The 21478-nt window shown below is 40.7% G+C and overlaps 1 protein-coding gene across 5 annotated transcripts in view; it reads right to left on the reverse strand.

Moving 5' to 3' along the window:
* JAZF1 (JAZF zinc finger 1) overlaps positions 1-21478 on the reverse strand; it is a 344518-nt gene that overhangs the window by 215713 nt on the left and 107327 nt on the right. For 3 of the 5 annotated variants that reach the window (XM_082472112.1, XM_082472111.1, XM_082472110.1), the window contains exon 2: positions 18088-18144. The exons of the other annotated variants lie outside the window; for them this stretch is intronic. In XM_082472112.1, the coding sequence (XP_082328238.1) occupies positions 18088-18144 (57 nt within the window). The remainder of the gene's footprint in view (positions 1-18087; positions 18145-21478) is intronic. 5 annotated transcript variants of the gene reach the window in all.

Genomic DNA, 21478 nt, shown 5'->3' on the forward strand with positions numbered 1-21478 from the left:
AACACACCTCTCGGCCGTTGTCCCTGAGCCCATCCCGTGCAGATTTCCCACCCCACACTTTGGTGCACGTTATTCCTTCTCCCGGACCTCCTCCCTCTCTGAATTTCCATCTCAGACTGTCAAAACCCTCCCCATCTCTTCCCAGATTCCTCCAAATGGATAATGTAATAGTAACAGCAACAAATATTTATTATGAGTTTGTTAATTAATAATGTTTTAATGCAATTTATCACATAGAACATAAGCTCCACAAAGGCAGGGCTCATTGTTTTATTCACTGATATACCCCACGGGCTTAGAACAGTGCCTGACCCACTGTAGGTGCACAATTATTTGCTGATTTGATAATAACTTTCATGAATGAGAGCCTGTTTCCCACACACTGTGCTTCACACATACCATTTCTATTCCTCAAAATACCCTTAGGGTATGTCTAACATAAGCCCCACAGTCTAGATGAAGAAATTAAAGCTCAGAGGTGTTAGTAACTTGTCCAAGGCATCCAGTTCAGGAGTCAGGATTCCTCTGCCTTTGAATTCTCAGAAAACAATGTACCACTACTGTGATGCTGATGTTCTGATACTGCAGTTATGTAAAAGCCTGCTCTCTCCTTCTTGTTTCCATTCTTTATTAGCAGAGAGAGAGTGTTAACCATCACAGTTTCCTCTGAAGCACCCAGCTCAGAGCTTCACGAAGTAGGGGCTCCATAAATATCCAGTGAGATACTGAAGGGTAGATGATAAAGGGGTAGAGAGAGTATGATTTAGAGTCTCTTAAAAAGAAAAACCTGAAGTGTGCAATAACACCTAAATGAGCACTAATTAGGAAAAGGAAGCAGTTCACAGCATGTGCACGTGACAGCAGAGAACAGCTCTGTGTTGGATGGGGCTCCTGGGAGTGAGTCTTTAACATATAAAAATTAACTGCAAGGCTCAAAGGGCACCAATATGTTGAAGGCAGCTTCATTTCTTGTACTATTTTGGAAAAAAGTAAAAAGGATCTTTTTAGGCTGGACTGAATGTATTATGTGAATGTGCGTATGAAATTTCACAGAAGAGGAAATCATTCCAAACATTTTACTCCATAAGAATCCTGTCCACCATATCACAAGTGCTATACTAGTGGATTAAACTAAAAGCAAACACAGCTTATGAAATCAGGAGAGTTCCCCAGCTTTATCCTCAGATGAGGCTCACATTACTATTTGGCAATAATAAGCAGAGTGGCTGAGCACTACCCTTCTCTTTGTCTTTCTTATTCTAACAATGCCTAGTGCACACTCACCCCCTGCTCCTGAAAGCCTTCCCTAAGTCTGTAGCCCCTTATCTCCATGGCTCCATAAATCACTTACACTGACACTTTGGAAAACACTCATCTCTAATTTGGAGACTACCTATATCATCCTTTATTAATAAATGACTATAAAATTTTTTGTGCCTTGAAGGGATAGGATTTTGAACTGCTATTCTAGAACATGCTAAAATGTTAAGTCACTAAATTTGTTCTGGAACACTTGAAAAAAAAATCACATTAATTTGGCCATTTTTCTCAGTTTTTCAACAATACAAAGCAAGACTAAAGCTGGTTCCTAGTGAACCATCGTGTTGCGACCCTCGTCATTGAAGTACTTAAAGTCCAGTGGTTACCATACACTAAAGAGGGGTTTGCCAATGGTGGGGGATAGGTTGAATTTTACTGGTAAAATTTCTAATATTTAGTAAAAAAAAAAATTTGCTAAATAAATGAACTGGTAGTATAGGAAGATTTCATCCTCATTATTGTAAAAATACATGTGAAAACAATGTTTTCATCACTTTAACCTACGTGTCTGCCTCCATGAGGTTTATAGACATTTTAGACTCTACCTTTAGACCTTGTACATACTAAAGGGAGACGACACACATAAACTGAACAAACGGCAACAGTGATTACAGCTAAACTTTCCTGAGCATTTACTACTGTGCCAAATATTGGGTTGGCCAGAAACTTTGTTCGTGTTTTCCTGTTACACATTATGGAAAAACCCGAACAACCTTTTTGGCCAACCCAATACTATCAAAGCACTCCTCAGCCATCCTATGCAGTAAAAACACCTGGGCCTGGTGTTTTCTCTATTAAAAGACTTTGAGTCCTGTGTTTAATGCTTATAGGCTATCCAGGTTTTTTGTACTTTCCTGAGTCAGTTTTAGTAAGTTAGGGGTTTATACATTTCATCTAAGACTTTAAATGTACTGGCCTTAAATTTGTTCAAAATATTCTTTTATTAGATTTCAATCTCTGCCCTGACTGCAGATATGCAGTTTTTCCTTTACTAATAGTGTTTATTTGGAGCTTTTTTTTGTTTTCCTTGATGAATCTTGGGAGAGGATTGTCAACTCTATTAATCTTTTCAAAGAACAAACATTTGGCTTTCTTGATCCTGTCTAGCGTAAAATATTTTAAACTTCCCTTTAATTCTTGCATTTATTTCACTACTTCCTTCCTTCTATTTTCTGTGGTTCTTTTTCTAACTTAGGTTGGATGCCTATCAGTTAGGGAAGCACAACCACCAAAATAGGAAAGAAGGAATACATTACAGGAATCTCATTAATTTTCAGTCTTTCTTCCATTCTAAAATAAGCATGTAAGACTATATATACATTTCCTTTCTCTCTGACTACTTAACATCTTCTCTTGGTCACGGTGTTCTGCAGTTTTACTATGTCCTATCTAGGTATGGATCTCTTTAAAAAAATTTAATCTTATTTGGGATTTGCTGGGTGTCCTGAATCTGTGGATTAGTATCTTTCACCATTTCTGGAAAATTCACTATTCTCCTTGTCTCTTAGCCTTTGTTCTATATTTTCCATCTTTTTGTCCCATAGTACTATATTCTGAACACTTTATACAATCTTATCTTCCAATTTATTCTCTCTTCAATTCTGTCTAATCAGTCATTAAACTGCTTTTTGAGCTTTTAATTTCAATTACTATATTTTTCACTTATAAAAGTTATATTTGCCTCTTTCTCAAATTTTTTTTGTCATTTTAAGTCTTGCTCCTTAGACATACTTTCAATCTCTTCTTCCATTTTTCAAACACAGAAAACATCCTTATTTTGTATATTGCATTTGATAAATTCACTACCTGAAGTCTCTGCAGGTTGATTCTGCTGACTCTTGTTTCATGATGACTAGTTTTCTTGTATTTTGAGATTTTTGAATGGGAGCTAATTTATTTTAGAAACTTCCTGTGAGGGTTATTTATGGTCAAATTAAGGCGAGTTTCTCCACAAAGAATCTGCACTGCTTCTGCTCAGTGCTGGGAGGGACTACCAACCAAGTACCACTTTAATTCTTAGTCGACATTGTTTCTGACCATCCAGCTCCTGTAAATTCTAGCCATAAATCCATGAGCTACTTTGAAGCTACATATTTTCTGAGGAGATTTATTTTTTGCTTTTCCTCATAGTTCTAAAGTTCAAGTCAGAAAATTTTCCTTGGAGGAATCTGTTTTTTTCCCCTAGCTTACCGTTACCAAGAGAAATGTAGCTTAGGGGTTCCAGTTCCATGGTGGGAGAAGCCTTTGCTACTCATACTACCCAACTTGGGTGGGTCCAGGTTTTTGCCTTCTGTGGCCCTGGAGGTTATAAAAATCTACGAGCAAGGGTAAGGTGAAAGTTGGCCTGTGGTGCTCGGCTTCTCTCTCTGGATTTCCAAATTTCACTAGGTATTTAACATCTGAGCATATCTTCCTGTCCTGTCAGATTGGCAGGGCATTGAGAAAGAATCCATTCCATTGATCCTGTGGGCAGGATGGTATATAGGGGTTCAGAATGAGACCTCTGAAACCACACTGCCTAGGTTCAAATTCCTGAACAGTACTTACTAACTAGGTAGTCTTGGGAAGTTGTTTAAACTCTCTGCCTCAGTATTCCTACCTGTAAGATGGGAATAAGAATAGTACTTGCCTCATATGTAGGTTTTTATGAGGATTAAATGAGTTAACACATGTAAAGCACTAAGAACATGCCTGGCCATAGCCAGAACTCCAAAAAAATTTTGTGTTATCATTACTGTTAAATGGTGGTGCCATGATGAGACCTTACAATGCAGATGCTGACTTTCTGCTCCATAATATTGTTCTCTTGTATTACCATTTTATAAATCAAACTCTGCAAAAATGTAATTTTACATTAACATTTCTACCAATGTATTCATTTTTATGAAGCTTCTATTTAAGAAAGTATACAATACACATAAATATATGGATAACAAGGAATAGCAGAAACACTTTACTGAACACTTCTTTTTATCCACTATTGTCATTTAGGACCAAAGAAGAACACAATAAAATTAGAAGACATAAATTGTAAAAAAAAAAAAAAAAAAAAAAAAAACCCAAAGAGTAATTTTAATGATGTCGAATGGAGGGAACCAGCTGTTGCCATCAAGTGTAAAGATGAGCAACCATGTGGCATGGTGATGGGAGAATGAACTGGGGTTTGTTAAATATGATTATCCTTTGCTCTTACTAAGCCTTATGAGATACAGATACACAAATAAGAGGCATAAGAGTTTTCAGGCCCAGTGTAGCCACATTTAGAAAGCTAAAAAGCCAATATATTACAAATAATGTCTTTAATCTTTTAGTAATCAGAGACATGGGTTTTGTAAAACAAGTATTGATTTCTTGATGTGCTCATTTAAAAAATAAAGTGCCAAAATCAATCTCACTATCATGAACTCAATTTTTAATTGAGTACTGAGTTTACATTGCCAGCACTGATGGATTCTTCAGTTACAAAGTACAGAGTGAGCCCTCAAAGGGTGGTCCAGTGGCTGAGACTCCACGCTCCCAATGCAGGGGGCCCGGGTTCGATCCCTGGTCAGGGGATCCCTAGATCCCACATGCCGCAACAAAGAGTTTGCATACCGCATACCACAACTAAAGATCCCACGTGCCACAACTAAGACCCAGTGTGACCAAATATTTTTTTAAAAAAAGGGAAATCAGCTCCTTTGATTTATCACTTTTCTTAACAACAACAAAACAGAACATCTTTGGCTCAGTTGGAATTTGGGGCTGTGCCAGGTACCAGTTTATTGTAGCTCAACTCCCAATTCACCCTTTAACAGCTGCTCTGTGATAATGAACTTGACTCTTTAGGCATTTCCTTACAGTGAGGCCAATGTTAGGCTTTGTCAGTAGAAGGTGCTGCAGGGACACTGCAGTGGTTCCAGCACACTGTGTTTTTGCATCGTCCTGTCCCTCAGTGTTGCATGCATACCGGAACATCTGTGATGCTCTGCTCCAGCCAGGAGATCAGAGCACACAGTCCTTCAGTGACCGCACAGCAGTGTCCCGGGCCTAGTAACCACCTCCCAAAGCCCTCCTGAACAGACCCTGTGTGCTGCAGTCCTTACACCCACCAGCCCCAGCTTGCCTGTGCCAAGAGCACTGTTTACTGCCAGTCCAGCAACTGTGGGCCAGTGGTGGCCTAGACAACCTGGCAAGCTTCCTGCATCCCAGCGGGCTGCATCCACACCCTTTCCAATGAGATCTGAACCCTAGCCTGCGGGAAGAGCCCCCTTCCAAGTCTGCCCTTCTTTGGGTACTCTTCTTCAGCTCTAGAGGACCATTTAGAATTCTCTTTACATCCTTATGGTTACTTTCCTATCTTAGTTTATTCATTCTTTATTTTAAACTTCCCCTATTTGAATGACTATGTGGTTTCCATCACCTGGTTTGACCCAGACTGATACAGTGGTTGACTCCGCATTTCTGAATTCATATAGCCATGTACTCTTACCTCATCATACACCCCTCACTCTAGTGATTCAAAAAATGGTCTTTTAATCATGTACATCTCAGCTGAAATATTGGCCAACCATGCTCCTTGCATGTTTTGAAAATCCTTGAACGATGCCAGGGAATATCTTCCAAGCTTATTTTATTCTTTTCTTATATCATATAAAAGAATTCCAAGCTCAGCACCTCACCTACCCAGGGATATAAAGTCAAATTAATTACTTACTTCACCCTCTTTTCACACCCTATTTTTTCTTCCGTTCACAAAGAGGGGACAGTCTTTTGTTCATAATTTCAAAATAACAAGTAGAAGATTTCATCATGCCTTATTCTAAAGCATTTTATTTTGACAGGCATTTGCAGATTCTAATTATTTACTTACAGGGTAACAACTTGCAGCTAAAATACTCAAAGTGCATTTAAAAATATGGATGGGGCTTCCCTGGTGGTGCAGTGGTTGAGAATCTGCCTGTCAATGCAGGGGACACGGGTTCGAGCCCTGGTCTGGGAGGATCCCACATGCCGCGGAGCAACTGGGCCCGTGAGCCACAATTACTGAGCCTGCGCGTCTGGAGCCTGTGCTCCGCAATAACAGAGGCCGCGATAGTGAGAGGCTCGTGCACTGCGATGAAGAGTGGCCCCCGCTTGCCACAACTAGAGAAAGCCCTCGCACAGAAACGAAGACCCAACACAGCCATAAAAAAAAAAAAAAAAAATATATGGATGGTTTGTCCACCTATTCAATGTTCTTTGAGGACCCAGTACTAGTCCAATCCTAGATTAGCTACTACGGCATAAAAAGGTAAGTGAAGCACCCTCCCTTCTCTTCACTAGAATAGGACCAGAACCAGGTGAAAAAAGGAAAGAAAAAGAAGAGAGACTTAGTAGCAAAAGATAAAGAATCAAATATCTTCAAGAATAAAAATTTAAAAGTTTCATACCACATCTATTTGGCCTTGAGTTCTTAAATGAAGAAGCTGAATTAAATTTAAAAATAAAACTACGTACAACTGAGCAGTTCCTATACAAAAGTAGGGGGGAATTTGCAATACTTCCCTATATGCCTTAGTAATGGAAACAAGCAAATATCTGTTTAGGACATTCAACTCACCAGCATGCAAATAACTTGACATTCTACAACTGTATTTTCAGTATCATTTGAGACTCCCTGAGTAAATAGTTTCCAATCTATATGCGTCTCTCTGACATGTGAGGGAGGCCTCAAGAAATGCCACCATCTGAAAGTTATCACAATGGAATTTCAAATGTAATGAGCTGCATCTCATGTCTGCGTAGAGAGCTTCAACAGGACTGCAAGAAATGTTCTATTCCTTCCCCCCCAAAATAATTCTAAAAGGTCACACCAGTCTAATGGTGATAGGAAACTGCCAAGAATTTTTTAAAAATTAGGCATCTTATAAATTATGATTTTTTAAAAATAGAAATGACTGAGGCAGGCAAAATCTATACACATCAAGAAAAAACAAAGATAGAGAATTAACATCCTCTCAATGACCAGAAAAATCTGGCCATATATTCACTTATTTCCATTTTTTAAAATTTTAAGTAAGTTAATTTCCCACAAAAATGTAAATATATTTCAATCCTCAGCATTTTCTACTTTAATTAGCCATCAGGAAACCAACATAAAATTTAAAAGAAGGAAACTATGTAAAAATATAAGCAAATGCTTTTTCTATTCTTATCCCACCATGTGAGCAGAAAGCAACATTTCTGGAAATTGATTATTAACTAGAAAGGAATGAAAGGAGGCTGCCTGTTCATTACCACTCAGCAAAGAACTAGTTTTTAAAAACTAAAGCAAGGCATTCCAAAAAGTGGTTGCAAAAGAAATTCTGTAAAGTTTCAAACTAACCTAATGACAGTTGAGAAAACAAACTGTCACCAGCACTCAAGTCCTTCAGCAGAGCACCCCATACTTTGCTTGCCAAACAAAGTATCAGGAATGTGGGGAAACGCAGGAAGAGACCTTATCATTTAACTCAGGCTCCTTTAACAGATTATGAAATCAAAGACCAGATAAGTTTCTTTGTTTTTCTTTAAAAACTACTCTGTGACTAGCCTTACGAACAGGTGGGATAAATAGGGTGCGATTTTAGAGGCACGAGGAGATCACTCTGCCTTTGCAATTTCTTGACCAGCCTAGAGGGTACCTGGAATAGTGCCATTAGACTTATTCTACTGGACTGTGCATTATATCTGAGACTGAGAGTGGGAAGGGCATTTATAGATCATTAGTCCAAACTCATTCAAGGTGCATATCTGAATTACACATAGGTAAAGATCTCTTACGGAAATGACTGGGTCTCCATAACCCCAGAGCCTGGCAGATGGTAATAATGCAAATTAATTGTAGTGTTGGTGAAAATGGCCAAAGAATCAGATGACTCAGATAAGTGCTGATATGGAATCCTTTGGGAGTAAGACTCGAAAGAGGTAAGTTTTGAATAAGAGGAGGGGGAAGAAGAAGAAGCGGGGGGGGGGGGGGGGGGGGGGGACGAGGGGGAGGGGAGAGGAGGAGGAGGGTAAATGTCACTATCTTATCTCAACATGTGTAAGTCAATGCAAGATGACTTATGAATTTTGCAACTATTTTGAAAAATTACCAAAGACGTTTTAATTCTTAAAATCTTGTTAGCTAGGTTAGTAAAGTCACAGCAGTTTAATGTGATAGCTAGGGGGAAAAATCACCAAACTCTCTCATGACTTTTTTTTCTTCTCTTAGGAAGTTGTAAGTTATATAGGTCCTATATTTGTCCTTCTTTTTAAATGGGGACAAAGCAGAGAAAATAAAACTATGACATGTTTTATTTTTGTGTTAGCTATTCAGCCTGGGGCTATTTTTCTTTCTTTTCCTTTCCCAAACAATGTACCTTTTAGATCTGACACCAAAGACAGAAGGGGGAAAGAAAAAAAGGAACGCTGAGCTCCATCAAGCAGATTTTTACTTCTGACAAAAACACTGGACCAGATGGATTGCAGAGACTTGCCAAGAGCACAGTTAAATGTTCGCAGGAGGACTGCTAACATAAGCATGGAACTTGCTAGTTCTTCTATCTCTGTTTTTGTTTTATTCCAACAACCAATGGCTAAGAAATGCCAAGGAAATGACCCCCAGGCAGATTCAGTCTTTTGCTTTACACATTACCTAAGTGTTAACACCTTAGATGCACTGGTCTCTAAGACAAACAATTACAGAAATAAATCTCCCAGGCGGCAGAATTTCTCCAGAGGTATTTCAAAAATTGTTAGATACTTTCAAAAAGAACACCGCAAAGGCTCTGACACAGTCTGGGTCAGGGCTGGGAGGAGAGCATCAACAACAAATGATGGGAAACAGCAGCCCCTGTAACGATGCTCCTCCGCTAAAGTACTGTACGATCCCCGTGCAGAACAGAGCTACCTGTGCCCTTCAGCTGTTAGGACATGACGACAGCACTCCCCAGAGGACTGCTGCTCTTGCTGATTTTGTTCTTGTTGTTTTAAGACTCTAATTGGGAAAATCAGTTTGTGATTCTATTTTATGACCTGAAGAGATGAATGGCCTTTTTAAGAAAGGTTTTCCAAAAAAACCCCACAAAATCCATCCAAAGATGGCCCCCACTCATCCAGAGCCAAGAGTAGCTGCAAGTACCTCCGGAATCTTGGCCCAGGGCCAGACCCCATTCTAGACGGATGCTCCCACCAGCCAGTTAACTCCTTTGCACCTGCCTCACTCTTGAACATGAGGCTCTCTCCCATCCACCTCAGCTATGAAACCACCTGGATGACAACCAAAGAGGGCAATGCTGGAATCTGTGTCCACTTCAGCAATCTAGGCAGAGCTTTATCATTTCCTAGGCCCACAGCAGATGGAGGCAGGAAAGGCTGGGTTCAAACAAAACTGAATTGGGAGAAATATAATCCTCACTGAAAATGTTTCCCTGCCACTTCAGTGTTGTTTGGGGGGAGGTGTCCAGGGGATGATGACCTAGGCACCCACGGGGCTGAATTCTGCTGGCACTGGTTGTTTAAACAAGTGAACTAATGCTCCCTCAGTTGGCAAATGCTGCTGTGCCCATATCCCCAAAGGAATCCCTTGCAGCTCCTCCTTTCCCTGGGGCCACCTCAGGCCTCCCCACCATCCAGCAACTAAAGAGGACATCAATACCAAGGCTCCAGCCAGTGTCTCATCAGGGGCTGCCCATTCCATGCCAAGGTGTTAGGTAATCTGATGACTGCCCCTGGGAAACTTTGGGGCACAGGTGATGGAGATTGGGTTGGGCAAACCTTCTCTTGTTTTCTGCTCAGTCTAATAAAATGAAAAAAATAAAATGAGGAGGATGGGCTTTGGCCGCTTAGAAAAATATAATGAATTGGAACCAAGTATGGGAATCAGCTTTAATTAGTAAAATCTCAGTGTTAGAAAAGGCTGGAAGGGGGCCTTCCGCAGGTGCTCTATCCAATCTCCAAGCTTTACAGATGAGTTAAGAGACTACAGTCACCTGCTGGTCAATGCTTTGGCCTCAGTCTCTCCCCTGGCTCACTCTGCTTCTCCTGAGTTGTTTTTTTTTTGTTTGTTTGTTTGTTTTAAGACAAACTATTTGTGTTACATTCAGGTGTACCAGAGACTGGGCTAGGAGGTGAACAATATGAGATGTTTTTCCATTAAAATACAAGAAGGATCTCTAATCAGCATGCAATTGATCAGTGAACATCTAGAAGTTCCTGACATCTGCAAAATGAATTGGTTCCTTTAAGTTAAACATTCCCCTTGTCATATTAATTATACTACTCATCTAATTAATAAAATCATCCCTAAACTGCATAAAGACAAACTTCCCCACAGACCTTGCCAGTGATCTCTGTGCCCAACTGTTGCAATGCCATTAATAAGATTTAACTCTACTGAAAAATTAAAATTTTAACCAGGGCCACAGGAAAATCTCATGAGCCAGATAAATATAGAAAATATAGAGGTTAAATTTCAGGTTTCAAGATACCTCTCCAAACACACAACATAGAATAGAAAAATAGCCTTGGAAATGTCATTTTAAAAAAACAAAAAGGAAGAGGAGAGAAAAAGAAAACATGAGTCACTGATAAACAATCTGTTGACAACTTTGTTTAAAACTGTACTAAGTATTTTGGGGTATTAACGATTGCCCATTATTTCCCCTTGGAATTGCAGAAAAGCTGGCTCTGATAGCAAAGACAGATGGCCCAGCCCCTTAACTGAGTCATCCCTGGTTATGGTTTCAAAACGCTGCCTGGCATCATGGCAGCTGCACTGAATGAATGTCATACAAAATGTGATCAAGGCCTCCACTGGGAAAGTCCCATAGGATTCACTCCACTTCTAAGATGTTCCCAAGGGCTCCAGAAATCAGGTCCTCTGAACTGTCCTCAGTTCACAGATTCTCAGAGCAGGGGGGTCTTACACATCATCCACCTGCCTATTATACAAGACAGACAGAGTGGGAGTGGAGCCCCAGAGACTTAACGAGGGTCACAGTTTGTGGCAGAGCAGGGAACAGCACCCGGGTATCTGCACTCCTGGCTCAGTGCCCTTCCGTCTTTATATCACTGCCTAATCTTTCCAGTTTTAGTGAAAACTGAAATTTCTCACGACTCAGTTGTTTTCACAAGGAGACTCATGCTTCATGACTGTGTTTCTTTTTAATCTAGAGACCTAAGTAGCGGACATAAATGAGATATTTGTGTCCCATGGATTTTTCCTTGTTTTAAGGTGACATGAAAAATGGCAGATCCTACACTTTCCACTTCACCAAAGATGGCCTTAGGGACATGTGTCTCAGCCTCCCCAGGTATCTCATTCCCTGCCTGCTAACTAGTGTGAAGGAACAAAGGCAAGGCGAGCTGAGTCGTTGAGCAAGCCATGCCCCTCAAGTGAGATGTGCTGGAGGAGAGGCCTGGTTTCCTGGGTCTGTGCCACATTCAAAATACCCGCAAAGCTTCTCACCACGCCCAAGTTGGAATCACGGAGGAAATAAAACTGTGCCTCCGTGTCTCCTATCAGACTTGGGGCTTATGGAGACTGTGAACAGTTCTGCCCGCCTTGCAGATGACCCAACAGCCTTTGATGACGCCACCAGGGAGGGGGCCAAGATCCAGGGCATCTGGATCACGTCTAAACTCAAACCCATCAGGGGAACCAAAGCTCTTACGATTAAGTTCTAACTTAAATCCCTGGGGTCTTTTCCTAGTCACTGTTTTCATCTTTCGTACAAACAGGGGGGAAATGAACTTATTTTCAACCCAGCTGGTTCACTAATGTGCAGAGGCCCGCAGAGCTAGATTCAGGCACCTCTTCCTCTCGGAGGTGCCGGGGTGCGGCGGCGGGATGCTCGGCTCACAGCACTCCAAGTGCTGAGAGTGGAGGGGTTTGCTCACGACCTCACCCCATCCCCAAAGAAGCCCCGCCGGGCCAGCGTGTCGGCACACCTACTCTTGAGGTCTGCGGGCCCAGAATAAAGCCAGAACCCAGGCTGCTCACCTCTGGGCGCCCCTGCGCCACCTTCCCCTGATGCCTCTCCCTCCCTGCGCGCGGGGAAGTGCACTTTGGGGAAGAGGTGGAGAGCAGAGTCCTGGCAGCCATCCCGGGAAAGGGGAGCTTTTCTGCTGCTCTGTCCTTGACTTCTCCTCACCCTCCAACAGCTGTGAACCCTTTCCTTCGTTTATTTTCCAGCAATTAAAACTACAGCTTGATATCATTATTGTAATCCCTCCACATTGCATTTAGGGAGATTTTTCGTTATTAAAGACTTCGTGTATCCATCCTGAAGAGAGAGAACAGTCTAGAGGCACCGCAGACCCTCAGCAGAGTCACCTGATTGGTTTTCATGCCTGAAAAAGCCAAACCCTTGGAAATCAGAAGTTGAAAACATACACGTGGCCACATTTTTCCTCTCCTTTGCTTCCATGCCCACTTGGAAAAGAAGAAGAAAAACTGGAGATATTTGCAAAGGTTTTATGAAATATGAGCTTTGGCTAAGCAAATGTTTTTGAAAATATCTGGACCATCCAAATAGAACAGATGTTTTTACAAAATTTTCCACCGTCCAGTGGCTGTAGTGCTATGTGATTCTGCCCAATGTTCAGCCCCCAGGCAGGCTGTCAGTGGCCTATCAGTGGTCAGAAAAAAGGGCCCCAAGTCATACAGCCCCTCTGATCCTTTAGAACAAATTCTTTTCTTTCCCCTAACCCATTATTTTTCCCTACATGCTAAAAGGAGTCTCTGGCATTTGAACAGCATGCAGGTCCAGAAGCAGAGTGTGAAGGTAGCAGAAAGGTACCAAATTCCCTCCATAACATTCATCAGCAAAGCCTAAAATTTCACAAGTACAAGACTTATTTCTTACTACGTCCTGAAGCATGAAGGTCATCTAAAATCCCCTGTTAAAAAGTGAGCTCCTGGAGGGCACAGACTTGTTTTTATTCATCTTTGCCCAGCATTTAGCATACTGCACACACACAGCAGACACTCAATAAATCTGATTGACTGGAATTAAAGCTACAAATACCTTTGTGGGAATAGGGCCATGACCAGCAGGCATCTTAACTAGAACTGGTTGCCAGGTAAAAGCAAGATAAACAGAGTATTCCTCCAGGGTGAATGCAGCTGCCTAATAGGGAATGGGGTTGGTTTTCCCACCATAAGAAAAGCCAGCTCCCCGTATGTAGGGAAGCATCCAAAATGTCAGCAGGTAATGCGATGTGATACAAAAGGCTCCACACTAGATGCAGCCTGGAAGTGGTGCACGGGACAGGTCTGGCACCAAAAGAGACCCTGTGGGTTTTATAGGGTCCAGGAAAGCCCCCCAAAATGTTCAGAGAAGAGTTCAGATCACAGCATATTTCTTTGCAGCTTTTATCCACTGGCATGAAGATGTAATACCTTTAGCTGAGACACCTCCGTCAATCACGACATCAGGAAGGTGTTACAACTTAATTGCTAAATTCAGATTCTTCTGAAAAATCCTGCCTCCACTGTCCTCAACAACATCTTTAATCCTCCTCCCAAACAAATGTTTACAATGAAACTTTCACTTCTTTTCTTTCTCATGGGGCCCTTTGGAAAGGTTTTGATTTTTCAATAAATATATTAATACACAAGTGTTACTACTTTCTGTAAAAGTATTTTTAACCCAACTCCTAACCTGCCAGTATTTCTGCTGAACCTTCCACTTACCATTTGCCACCCACATACAGACCCACAGATGGACCTTCCACCCGGTGATAGCACTTACAGCTGATTAAAGGGTTTGGAGGTGATGACAAAAATATGCTTGGTTTACAAAAGCAGGCAACATGGAAGGGCACATCTGTGACCAGAAAAAGCACAGATTTGCAGAGGAAGCTGCTTTTGATTTGCATTCTGACTGCCCGGGTTCAGAAAGAGAGTGGCCGGTCCAGATGCTTACATGGCACAGTGTCCTGGGGGATCCCATACTTAATATCTTCCTGGTCTTTCTTATTCCAAAACTATGGAACAAAACTACTACTAATGAAAAGGAGCTGATTTTGGCTTTTTTTTTCTTATCAGAAGATGGAAAATGCTAAAGAAGAAACTAGTGATCCTGTAGGTTTAACATAACCATCTGAAATCTATGAGAAAACTCATTATTTGCATTAAGCATGTCTTCCATTCTAAAATATGCCAAAATGAAGAACTTCCAAGAAGATGCATGAAGGAAATACAGACTGCCTGTATAAACTGGATTCCACTACAAATAGGATGGATATACTTCAAACACAGTCTGCACCTTAACCCTGCATCTGTTATAACTGCCCTGGAGCACTAGGCCAGCTCTTTCATTTCAGTGAGAAAGTGTGATAATGTTGTCAGCCCAGGGTGCAAAACTGACTTGAAACAAACTGCTATAATCAACTTCCCCCAGACCAACTGAACTGTATGCATGGTAGTATGTAATAAATAATTAATGCAATTAAAGAAATGGTGTGCGTGCACTATAGAATTTAATCTGTTCAAGCTGAAGAATAAAGTTCATTTAAAATAATGGTTACCATATTTACTTACAGATATGACTACATACAACTCCACGCTTAAATAGCAAAAAAACAACTCCTCCAGTCAGGTCTTTAATGTAAATTGGCATTGCTTCACATTTGAAAGAAATATCCCCAGACATACAAATTCTTGTATAAAACTTAAAAAAAAAAAAAAAAAAGCCTAGAAATAATTGCAGAAATTAGAAAAGAAAAAAGAAAATATATATAAATCACCCATAATTCGGCTCCCTTCCACCCCTCAAAAAACCTAGAACTAACATTTTAGAAGTAAAGCTATAAACACTGAATAGTGGCTGGTTCAAAAAGTTGGGGTAGGGTTAGAGCATCAGGGGAGGATGAACTTATCATTTAAATTTTTTATCATGTGCATGTAACACGATTTTAATTTTAAATAACTAGTTTATACACATGTACATACCTTCCAGACTTTCCTCTGGGTACATATTGAGATTACATTGTGTGAATGGCAGAAAAGAATTATATTTAGGAAAAACAGAAAGACAACCTCTCTCACCTTGTTCCCCTCTCCTTCCCAACCATGGTGGTGGGGGAAGAAACTAGCTCTGCCCTCTACCGGGGCTATATGACTTTTATAGTTAGCACTATCTGTAGGTGTGTGCAGGGAGGAAAACGTGACCCACAATCTTTCTTTCACATGAAATACAAGACTACTGTTTTCTAGATTTCACCCATTTGAATCTCCTAAGTTTTTAAACGAGCAACCAGTGCCTAGAAAGTTACACACGCAGAGCTCGCACTGCCAGAGCCTGGCTGGAGACCCGCTTTCTGACTTCCCACCCACCCCAACCGAGGCTGCTCTCAGAAGGGCTATTTCACATCTGCCGTTGCACTGCCCCATTGCAGGTTCAGTCCTCAGACCTGCCCCCTGGGGTGGTGACTTTAGGCTGCCCACCACCCCCCAACACAGGAATGCTCACAGTTTGCAAATCAAGTCATGACCACATTCTCCCCACCGGACTCTTTGAGCCTGAATCTTTGCATCTTGCTGTACTTTTCATTTTTAAACCAAAGCAGTTTTTCTCTTAATGGTTTGGCCTAAAATGGTCTCCCCTCCACCACTCATAATTTTATCAGGTGCACTTAAAACCACCAAGGTGTACTCCCCTTTGAGGAATACCGAGTCCTCACCCCTCGTCACGTTGAAGCTACCTGTTTATGTCCCTGACTTCGCGTCTGCATCCTTCTCCCTGCCTGGGGCGATGCTGGCTGCCACCTCAGGAGGGATAACCACTCTTTTGTGGTCGGTTTCAAAGTAACTAACCTTCCATGCCCGAAGCCCCTGGATTTGTGAATTCTTTGCTGCAGAGGGAGAGCAGGTTCAAAGAAAACCTCATGACTACGTGGTCAAATGGGTTGATAAGAAGTAAAATATAATAAAATAAAATAATCATAACTGGAAAGAAATCATATATGAAAAAGGAACCCAAATGCCACATAAATACAATCATTTAAGTTGAAATAGATGCTGAAAAAGAATAGTTTTCTTTAGTTAAAAAATCAGAGGTGAGGCTTTCCCTGTCCAATTTATTCTATCACTTTCTTATGCTTTATAAAGATACAGCTAAGTAACAGCATTATAAAGGAGTCACTGCAAAATTTCAAAGCACCTCACATTTACCTATGCAGTGCTGTTTTTTCAGGGTCTGGGAGAGGATGTTGAAATTATTTGGCCCCAATACATTACTTTGCCCCAGATAAGTTAACAAGTCAGTGTCATAATGTCAGAAGAAGGACCATTAAACATTCATTCAGGTCGCTGAATGAGGTGCGCTTGTGGCTAAATATAGTAAACTTTTCTCCAATTTTTAAATTGTAGTAAAATACACATAACATAAAATTTACCATATTAACCATTATAAGTGTACAGTTCAGTGATACTAAATATATTGACAATGTTGTGCAACCATCACCACCATCCGTCTCCAGAACTCTTTTCATCTTGTAAACCAAAACTCTACAGCCATTAAACAATAACTCCCTTCCACCTCCTCACCCTTCCATCCCACCATGCCCCCCACCCCTGCCTAGCCCCTGGCAACCCCCAGTCTACTTTCTGTCTCTGAGTAATTGTTTCTTTTATGGGAATAATTCCAAAGTTTGAGTCGTGGAGTAGAGCTGAAACCTGAAATGGGATTTTAATATTATGCACAACACCTTAAAAGGCCAACAGGAAAGGAATATCCCATATGAAGCAGAAATCCAAGGTAAAGAAGATCTGAGAAACAAAGAAATTTGTAGGGCTTAAAAAATAGAAATACATATATGTGTATGTATCTACACACAGAGAGAGATTTCCAGTCTACGGGATAAGCTTCATATTTTTATGGAATAAAAAGGATACATGGGGCTTCCCTGGTGGCACAGTGGTTGAGAATCTGCCTGCCAATGCAGGGGACACAGGTTCGAGCCCTGGTCTGGGAAGATCCCACATGCCGCAGAGCAGCTAAGCCCGTGAGCCACAATTACTGAGCTTGCGCGTCTGGAGCCTGTGCTCCGCAACAAGAGAGGCCATGATGGTGAGAGGCCCGCGCACCGTGATGAAGAGTGGCCCCCGCTTGCCACAACTACCGAAAGCCCTCGCACAGAAACGAAGACCCAACACAGCCATAAATAAATAAATAAATAAATAAATTTAAAAATAAAAATACTTTCTTAAAAAAAAAAAAAATACATGGCTTATTAAATAATAAATATGGTAGAAGAAAGCTGAGTAAGCTACTATTCAGTAATCTGGAGTTTATAAAAGAATACTTTCATAATTATTGTGATCTTTACATTTTGCATAATATTTCTTACTAATGAGAACATCCCCCACCCTCCCCACTGTGTGAAATTATTTTTCAATTGAAATTGAATTGACATTACTATACACAGCCTCATTTTGGGACAAAGCCTACCCCACTCACTGGAGGATCTACTGTGAATCCCACGGGCCCAAAATGAGACTTTCTGAGGCCTGGTCGAATCGTTCATAAGAAATGTCATTAACAGTAATAACAACTACTCCTGATTTATTTCCTCATTTTCTGGAAAGAAATCCAGGATGAAAGGATAACATGAGCCTGAAAATAAAATCTGCTTTTAAAGTAATCTACTCAGACACCAAGCAGGGTGGAGAGAGGGGGTTAAGGGCATAGTCTTTGGAGCCAAGCGGATCTGGGTTTAAATCCTGATATCTCACTTCGAACCTGTGACCTGGCAAATCACTGAATCTCTCCGCACCTGTGTGTCCCCAGGTATCAGTGAGTATCTGTGGAGTCAGGCTGTTGGAAGGATTATCTGAAATGACAAAGGGAAAGCTCTCACTCGGCAGAAAACTTCTCTCATTACTATACCCCAGCATCTCCGGTAGTAACAGAAGCGAGACTTCCTCTCTACTTCTCCTGCTCCACAGAAGCCATTAATTTACTTACAATAAGCCATTGGCTTGATAGTGAGCTGACCTACTCCAAGAATATAAAAAATTATTGGTTAAATAAATGAGAAAATTAAAAATACATATATGTATAGAGAAGGTAAAACCTACTCCCATCCCCACTTTCCCTTATTTTTTACCTTTAACGATTTCATGTGTGTTATTCCAAACCTCTTCTATGCACTTATGTGTATATTGTAGTTGGTTGGTTCCCCCCCGCCAAAACAGGTTCATACTGTACATAACTGTTCTGCAGACTTGCTTTACTCAACAACAGAGTAAAAAATAACCCTTTTTAACGGTTTCCTAGAGTGAATATAATTTAAGCATTCCCCATATTAATGGATATTTCAGTGAATCCATTTTTTTTTTTTTGCTAGTAAAAAAAAAAGTTGAGCTAAGTGGTCTTGCTAAGTACTTGACTGATTTGAAACAATCTGACACTAGCTATCTTGATCATAGTGACATCAGATCATAAATAAGGTCAAAATAACATAACAAGAGAGATGAGAAGGAAAGAGAACTTCCATTGGCATTTGGAGCATTTTTTCACTTTGACTCAAAACGTATCCATTGTGGAGGCATGCCTTCTCACCATTCTCAGGGCAGAGACAAAGCTCACATGCTTAGAAGTATGTGTTTAGGATTCTAGACTTGGTTTCACTAAAATGGCCTTGATTGGATGGGGTCCCTCCGCAGTATTAAAACTGCTCTAATTGCATTCTTCAAGCCAGCTGAAGGCTGACAGCTTCCGCTCCCGGCTCATTATCAGGGCACTTCAAGGGGCTCCATTATGAGCAGAGCACCTGGTCCAAATTTATTTCAACAGCCCAGGGCAAAATGGGAAGGTGCTTAATGTTCAACCACAATGGTGACATTTTTACGAGATATCCAAGGTTCAGAAACAAATAAATGAAAGGTCTGAAAGGAGCACGAACAGAAACTGTGACAATAAAAATTCAACATTAATATATCAATTTAAAACCATATACCACCCATACACTTGGGGTAAGGCCAAAGGTTCAGTGCAGGCTAAACAGAAAGAAAAAGGAGGATAAAAAAGCCAGTACCCAACTCCTCCCCTGACAGCCTTCGCTAAAAGGACAGATCAAATGTTTAATTTCAGGATAACAGAATGAGAGGCAGATACTGAATGCTAGTTAGGATAACAGAAAATTCAGCCAGAATTCGGAGTGTTAGTTTTAAATGGACTATGTCCATACCTTTTCTCTGGTTTGCTTACACCATTGCTGTCTTTCTGACTTTTAAAAGTTCTCTTTTGGAAATGAGTAAGTTAAAGATGCCTTACACAGATGTTTCCATGAGAAAACATTGGGCAAATATGTATTTAGAGCTTTTTAATAAATGTATAATAGGAAAAATTTCCCAGGTAGATCATAGCAGGTTCAAAGTAAACATTACAACCCATTGCATAAATCTACATCTAGAAACTTCTTGTCAAGTGGGATTTTGCTCTCTGTGGCTGAGTATTTGCAGAGGACTTAGTATGCAGACAACAACCAATTTTAAAGCCCAAAACCCAGCTGCAGAGCATTAGTGAGCTCTACCCTCCACCAAGAATCTGTTTAAAGAAACGTTTAAAATAAATATTTGTATTCTTTTACTAAACACAACAATGACACTCACGTTGGAATCTAAGAAAACGATGAATGAAAAATTATCACACAGGCACTTTACAATGGGAATGCTGACTAAACTGGAGCTATACGGATTTACTAAATGTTTAGTCTCTTAAGAGAAAAAGAGGAGGCTAATTAATCAACTGCACTTGGAAATTTTTTTCAACTATTAGTTGCTTTCAGTATTGTAATTTTATCTTTCCCAAGCATTTTCCTTATTAAGCCGACCATACAGATGTGCAAACATTAATTGACCAGACCATAAGGGCTTTAATTATTTTACTGATTTAAAAAGGCAATTAGGCAGCACCTATTTTTCACATATTGATTGTACCTACTCCGGTTTTCAATCTGAATTCATGAATCATTGGGCAACTGGTATAACCACAGGCTGCTACTTTAGCCTTTTATTCTGTTTTTTCTAACAGACAAATAAAAGCACTTAGAATTAATTACCTGATAGACTCACCCTAAGAAAAAAACAAAAAAAAAGCGTGGCAAAATCCCTTTAGAATAAATTCTGTATGTAAGTCACCCAGCAAAGTGACCACTTGTGTGACAGCTGGCAGGCCCTCTAGTGCTAGGTCTTGGAATTTGGGAACTTGATCTGGGTGTTCAATAGTAGGGTTTTTGGTCCAGTTCTGAGTCAGCCTTGCTTGTGCCTTTACTGTGTTCTGCAGTCTCCTTTGAAACTACTTAAAGGGGTGGAGCTCTGGGAGTCCACAGGGAATTTCCAAGTTCACCATGGAAACTGAAGTAGTCATTTGGATTCTGTATATCCAGGTCCGGTTTCTCCTTCACTTCAACCTCTGTCATTATCCTCCCCTCCTCCTATATATATAAGGCCCACTATATAAGATAGATCAAAATAACAGACTGCAGTGACGGCTGTTCATGGTGGTACTTATGAGGCAAACATCCCCAGCCTTTCCCACCTTTCTGGAACAGAAGGACACGGAGGGGTCTGGAACACTTTCACAAGATGCCATATCGCATGAAAAAATTTGAGAACCGTTGGTATAGAACAGATGGTTTTCTAGCTTTTGTACACCGTCCCAGCTCTGCTTTAGGAGGCCATTGTAATGATGATAATGCACCATTTATGGGCAGAGTGATACGGTAGAAAGAGACCTAGATTCGGGTAAGAAGACCTGGCTGGATCCAAGCACTGGATGGCACTGAATAGCTGTGCAACTGTATGCAAGTCATCTTTAAGCCTTTTTAGCTTCTCCATCTATAAAATGGTAATAATTATGCCTGTTTTACCTATAACAGAGAACCACTGAGTCTGTCACACATGCACATGAAAACACCTTGTAAACTGGAAACAAGCGTTACAAACGACAAACATTTCTATAGAAGCCATTTCCTTCATTCAATCACCTGTGCTGCCCTCTTGTGGTGAGCAGGCTGCAATGCTACTCAAAAGGCCAAGTTATTTTGTGAATTGCAGATTCTATTACTACCAGATTATTTTTATGCAACTAACCCTTGATTGTTAGGCTAGTGGAGAGAGGGACACTTGACATGGAATATACAATGAAAAGGATCTACTTGG

This window comes from Balaenoptera physalus (assembly GCF_965194825.1).
Source record: "Balaenoptera physalus genome assembly, chromosome: 8".
In the NCBI taxonomy this organism is placed as follows: Eukaryota; Metazoa; Chordata; class Mammalia; order Artiodactyla; family Balaenopteridae; genus Balaenoptera; species Balaenoptera physalus.